This window comes from Cryptomeria japonica, chromosome 10 (assembly GCF_030272615.1).
Source record: "Cryptomeria japonica chromosome 10, Sugi_1.0, whole genome shotgun sequence".
NCBI classification, from domain to species: Eukaryota; Viridiplantae; Streptophyta; class Pinopsida; order Cupressales; family Cupressaceae; genus Cryptomeria; species Cryptomeria japonica.
Genome location: NC_081414.1, coordinates 273,060,923 through 273,067,207, shown reverse-complemented (window position 1 = coordinate 273,067,207; position 6,285 = coordinate 273,060,923). Strand labels below are relative to the sequence as shown.

General features: G+C 35.7%; 1 protein-coding gene across 1 annotated transcript; it reads left to right on the top strand.

The window, feature by feature from the left end:
* The first annotated feature begins 623 nt into the window (after nucleotides 1-623).
* Nucleotides 624-6,047, top strand: LOC131035477 (bifunctional levopimaradiene synthase, chloroplastic). The gene is made up of 14 exons (XM_057967180.2): nucleotides 624-960; nucleotides 1,150-1,229; nucleotides 1,325-1,640; nucleotides 1,722-1,905; nucleotides 1,998-2,215; nucleotides 2,303-2,423; nucleotides 3,146-3,258; nucleotides 3,370-3,599; nucleotides 3,772-3,884; nucleotides 4,039-4,137; nucleotides 4,308-4,523; nucleotides 4,668-4,806; nucleotides 5,023-5,271; nucleotides 5,385-6,047. Exons 1-14 carry the CDS (start codon nucleotides 747-749, stop codon nucleotides 5,676-5,678), a joined length of 2,586 nt encoding a protein of 861 aa, XP_057823163.2. The 5' UTR covers nucleotides 624-746; the 3' UTR covers nucleotides 5,679-6,047.
* The last annotated feature ends 238 nt before the right edge of the window (nucleotides 6,048-6,285 follow it).

Below are 6,285 nucleotides of genomic sequence, written 5' to 3'. Positions count from 1 at the left end.
ACAGAGTGTGATCTGAAACATTGATTCAAACAAATCTTACTCAGTTGAATTTAAGGAAAAAATATTACAATGACAAGACAAACAATGAAAAGACAACCAACACACTATGTAAAAAAAAAGGAATTAAATTACAACAATCAAATAAATTATAGAAAAAACTACATCAATCACCCATAATGAACAAAACAAAACAAAATTCGATTCTAAACTTTATAAAACTCTAAAGCAATTTAAAACATGTAATATCTTTTTTATTTCTATATTTTCTAAACTTTATCATACACTAAAACGGTTTTCATATTTGACATTGAAAATGCATTTTGATTTGAAATTAGCTGGAAAAATTTATACGTCGACGACTAATTCGCATTTATGCAAAGCGGCACACTATGAAATTTTCACCCACTTATGTTTGGTATGTTTGAAAGTCTTAATAGCCCACAAGACGACAGATGAGAAAGAGACTTTTGGAATCTTGAGAGTCTGGACATATAAGCAAAGGCGATAGAATAAAGACAAATTTCGGCATCTCCGAAAAAATACTTGTATTTCAAACTTAGTCGTTTGATAACCGTGTCGATACGGGCCCTTCTATATAAATCTCTTTCCGAATAAATGCCTATTCAAAACGGTCGCCAAATCTTAAGGCAGTTGTGACTGGGACTTATCAGCTAACAAGTGTAAAAGAGAGCCAAAAAAAGAAAAAAAATAAAAAAAAAATTGCAATTTTCTACAATTCATAAGAAATGGCTCAGTCCTTGATTTCTTCTGCCCATTCTTGTTTTGTAAGGTGTCGAGTTTCAGAGGTTAATGGCAGAACAGGCTTTCAATCATCCTCTTTTTCCTCTTCCAGGCTGGGGAAGACCCAATCGAATAAACACTCAGCTGGTTTGGTTTTGGCTTGTGTTGGAGATTCCAGGCGTCCTTCTCCACCTGCTGCTGCTACAGGGGCTGCCACTGGTATGCTTATTTACAGCTAGATTTTGCATTTCTAAAAATTTCAAAAGATAATTTGGGATATTTTCTGATGTTCTTTTAATTTACAAATCAAGAAAGAGTGAGAATTAATTCACCAATTTCAAATTTCTTCTGCAAACTCTGACCTTTTTTCAAGATTTAAAAGACAACTTGAATTATGTTCTGTTTCAGCTTCTACATCAGTGAAACGAGAGTACCCTCCAGCGGTATGGAAAGATGACGTGATCAATTCTCTGATATCAACTTCTAAAGTATGGAGTTATGGATTTTGTTTGTTATTGTATTGGGTGCTGATTGAGTTTTGAGGGTGATTGTATTAAAAATGGTTTCTTGTGGTTTAATGTAGGCTGTAGATGTAGTAGAGCAGGAGAAAAGGGCGGAGACATTGATAGCGGAGATAAAGGCCATGTTTAAATCAATGGGGGATGGTGAAACGAATCCTTCTGCTTATGATACTGCCTGGGTTGCCAGAGTCCCTGCTGTGGATGGGTCTAATCGCCCTCAGTTTCCTCAGACGCTTCAATGGATTCTTCAAAACCAGTTGAGCGATGGATCTTGGGGCGAAGAATTGTGCTTCTTGACATATGACCGTGCTCTGGCTACTCTGGCCTGTGTTATTACGCTCACTCTCTGGAATACAGGGGAAGAGCAAGTGAAGAAAGGTTTGGGACTTTGAAAACTGAGATTTTTATAGAAATTGGTTGTTGGGATTTTGCAGATTGATTCATATTTGGAAAATGCAGGTGTTGAATTTATAAAGAAACATGCTGAGCGAATGGAGGGAGAAGCAGACAATCACCGGCCAAGTGGATTTGAGATTGTTTTCATTTCAATGCTCAATGAAGCTAAGACTTTAGGATTGGATCTCCCTTATGATCTGCGTTTCTTTAAGCAGATCAATGAGATGCGCGAGGCTAAGCTTAAAAAGTGAGCCAGTCCATCAATTTTTCCCATTTCTTTTCTCCTCCAATTGGACCAAGCGGTCTCTAAAATTTTATATATGTTGGTGGGTGTTTCAGGATTCCATTGAATGTTGTCCACGCCATTCCAACAACAATTCTGTACTCTTTGGAGGGGTTGCAGGAAATAATAGACTGGGATAAAATAATGAATCTTCAATCCAAGGATGGATCCTTCCTAAGTTCCCCTGCCTCCACAGCTGCCGTGTTCATGCGCACAGGAGACAAAAAGTGCTTAGAATTTTTGAGCTTTGTTCTCAACAAATTTCAAGATCATGGTACAAATTAGCAGTCTTGATTTGCTTTGATTTGTGTAATTAGAAGTTGAATTGAGTTGGGATTGACGTAATGGGGATGAACTGCAGCTCCTTGTCACTATCCTCTTGATCTCTTCGAGCGTCTGTGGGCGGTTGACACTTGTCAACGCCTGGGAATCGACCGCCATTTCAAGGACGAAATCAAAGAGACTCTGGATTACGTCTACAGGTACTTCGGCTTTTGCAATTTATACTGCACCATCTTTTTATCTGCTATATTATATGTTATAATATTTTTCGTGCAATGTTCAGTTAACAATTTGGACGGACATTGTTGTATTTATTAATAATTAATTGAAACTCACGATAAAATAACTCTCAATTGATAAATACAGAAATTTCAATTAGTTAATAAGCATAATTAAATGTACACCTAATTTTATATTCTAAAATTTAATTAATTAATACGTATGATTAAATGTACATCTCATTTTATATTCTAAAATTTAGTTAATTAGTAAGTATCGTCTATTCAATTATCTTTCATGTTTGTTTGATTACAAATTTTTTTGATTACAGATATTTAAAAATATTTTTTTAATTTTTGTACATATTTATAAACATCTTTAAAGAAATTAAGGATATAGCTTGTAGATTTCTAACTTTTAAGGTGTGAGCATTTTTTCTTCAATAAGAATGATAGATCATGTAATATGATCTGAAATGTCAATTAAAGAAAAACATTCACCCAATTTAAACCAAAAACCTGAAAGATACTACTTTTAATTACAGATTTTTAGCAATGACCCATTACGATGAATCATACAACGTGATCTGAAACATAAAACACAATTTTAACTATAATTCTGAAAGCTATAATTAATAATCATTTCAACTTTCGAAATTCCTGCTTGCACATTCTAATTGTTGACCGTCGAAACGATTTAACAGATATTGGAACGATAGAGGCATCGGATGGGCGAGAGAAAATGCAGTTGGTGATATTGATGATACTGTCATGGGCCTTCGCCTCCTCAGACTTAGCGGATACAATGTGTCTTCAGGCAAGAAAAAAAATAGAAACATATATTACAGACGCAGGTCTCTTCTTCTTTTCTTTTTTAAGCCCATCGAGATGCTAAAATAGCTCTCTGTATCTGTTTATTTGTTGGCAGATGCACTGAAAACATTCAGAGACGAGAATGGAGAGTTTTTTTGCTTCATGGGTCAAACACAGAGAGGAGTTACAGACATGTTAAATGTTTATCGGTGCTCACAAGTTGCATATCCAGGGGAAACAGTAATGGAAGAAGCAAAGCTCTGTACACACCGATACTTGACCAACGCTCTGGAAAATGTGGGCGCTTTTGACAAGTGGGCTTTGAAAAAAGATCTTCAAGGAGAGGTTGGCGCCCACTTTTTTCCCTGTTCAAAATAATTTTATGTCCTTTCACTCACGCAATTGAGTATAAGAACACATTATTCAACTTGTAGGTCGAATATAATAATTTTGTTGATCTTGTAGGTCGAATATAATAACATTATTTGAGAATATAATAATATTGTTTGACTTGCAGGTCGAATACGTTCTAAGATATCCATGGCATAGGAGCTTGCCTAGGCTGGAAGCACGAAGCTACGTAGAACAGTATGGCGCAAATGATGTGTGGCTTGGAAAGTCCATGTACCTGTAAGCATCATTCTTTACCTACTCAAACTATCATTTTTCTTTCCTTGTTTGGACTACCTACTCAACCTCTCATGGTTTTTTTTCTCGTTTGGACTACCTACTTTGGTATTTATCTTAATTTTGTCGAATGCTAACAGTATTCTCTGTTTGTCAGGATGTATTGCATAAGCAATGCGAAATATTTAGAGCTGGCCAAAATAGACTTCAACCGCGTTCAATCGACACACCAAAAGGAACTTCAGGAGCTTCAGGGGTAAGTTTCCCGCCATTAAAGCTTCAACAGGAGACTTGTTTGGTATCCAATGTTTCAAATAAGATAATTTCAGTCATTCTGGTTCAGATTTTCTGATCTAGTGAAGATAATTCAAAAAATTAAAAATTGGGAAATGATGAAGGATTGTCATGCCATTGTTGTGTCTAAAGGTGGTGGAAATCTTCTGGTTTCGGAAAGCTCAATTTCACACCCGAGCGCGTGGCCGAAATATATTTTGGAGTGGCGGCGACCATGTTTGAGCCAGAGTTTGCTACACTCAGAGCTGTTTACACCAAAACTTCAATCTTTACTGTCATTCTCAGCGATCTTTATGAAGCGCAGGGATCAACCGACGACATGATGCTATTCTCTGATGCAGTCAAAAGGTTTGAACGGATTCTTTTTCAAAACTTGTAGATAGAGATAGAGATGTCGATATCTATGTAATATGTCGATATCTATGTAATCTGATTTATTTATTGAAATTTTTTTAATACAATCATCTAAAATAAATTTGGATATTTTATCAGATGGGATCTGTCACTGGTGGATGGCATGTCAGAAGAAATGAAAATCTGCTTCAAGGGCTTGTATGAAACAGTCAATGAAATTGCAGAAGAAGGAAGAAAGAGGCAAGGGCGAAACGTATTACCCTACCTTCGAAATCTGGTATTTATTTAGCAGATCAAATTTAATTCTCATATCTTGATGATAAATCATAGAAGGTGATCCAAAATATTAATGCAATACAAATCTTACACAATTGAATCCAGAAATAATACATAAATTATATAAATTTGATGTCGCTAACAAATTCAGAATGTTTCCCGGTTTGAGTGTTTTGCTTGGGGCCTTTTCTAAGCTTTCTGTCATGTAATTTTCCAGTGGGAGATTCAGCTAGCATCCTACAACAAGGAAGCAAAATGGGTTGAGGATAAATATATGCCATCTTTCGAAGAATACATGGAGAATGCCAAAGTGTCAATGGGACCAGCTACCATAGTTTTGACCTCGGCGCTTTTAACAGGAGATCTTCTATCTGATGAGGAGCTTTCAAAAATGGGCCATGATTCCAAATTTATCCAACTAATGGTTTCAACTGGGCGTTTGGTCTGTGATACCAAAACTTACCAGGTATTCTTTGTCCCTCTCCCCTTCTTGCTTTCATTTACAAATAATTTCAAGGCTGTAAAATTTTTACCACTTGTAAAAGTATATTAATGTTTGAATGGTTGTTGATAATGCAGGAGAAACAAAAGAGAGGTCTTCCTTCAGCTATACAATGCTACATGAAAGATCATCCTGAAATCTCAGAGCAAGAAGCTTTAGACCATATCTATTCTCTTCTGCACAATTCCCTCCTGGAATTGAATTGGGAACTTGTTAACAATCGAGAAATGCCAGAGACTTGCAGAAGGCTGGTTTTTAACACAGCAAGAATAATGCAGCTGTTTTACATGGAGGGAGATGGTTTTATTCTGTCCCACCTAGAAATGCAAGAGCTTGTGAGAAAGTGCCTTTTCGAGCCTGTGGTAGTATAGAAATCAATCTAGACAAAGACCACAATATTTTTATAAGACAATGTAGGCTTACAAAATCCATGTTGGGTTCCTCGATAACTGCCTTTCTCCCCAAAAAATTATTTCTTTTTTATTTTGATAGGTCAGATATCCACCAAGTCGGTACAAAAATAAATGCTAAGTTGTGGGAAGACGCGTGCCACATATGGCCATCACTATGAGAGGGATGTGGGAAGACTTTGCACACAAATGTGGGCTGTTTTTGTTTACGTAAGCTATGTAAATTTCCACCACCAAGCTAAACTAGTATAGTTTGAATAATTGTTATACACTGTTCACATCAATATATTTTGGTAAACATTTTATATAACTTTCTTTTAAAGCTTTTTATTTTATCTTAATATGAAATTTGTCTATCATGTTTATAATTCTATTGATTGTCTTCAATTTTTGGGTTTGTTGTGCAACAAATCATCTAATACATCATCCTCACACATTAATGGATTAATGGATTGAGATTTCAATTTGTGGGTTTGTTGTACAACAAAGCATGTAATACATAATCATTTGAGACATTAATGAATTGAGATTTCAACTTGTTAAATTGCATTTAATATTCTTCCAACAT

Bases quoted from the DNA above. Each gene is read 5' to 3' on its own strand.
- LOC131035477 (XM_057967180.2), top strand. From the start codon at position 747: ATGGCTCAGTCCTTGATTTCTTCTGCCCATTCTTGTTTTGTAAGGTGT. The intron at 1,906-1,997 runs GTGAGCCAGTCC...TGGGTGTTTCAG, and splicing joins CGCGAGGCTAAGCTTAAAAA to GATTCCATTGAATGTTGTCC. The intron at 4,807-5,022 runs GTATTTATTTAG...GTAATTTTCCAG, and splicing joins TACCCTACCTTCGAAATCTG to TGGGAGATTCAGCTAGCATC.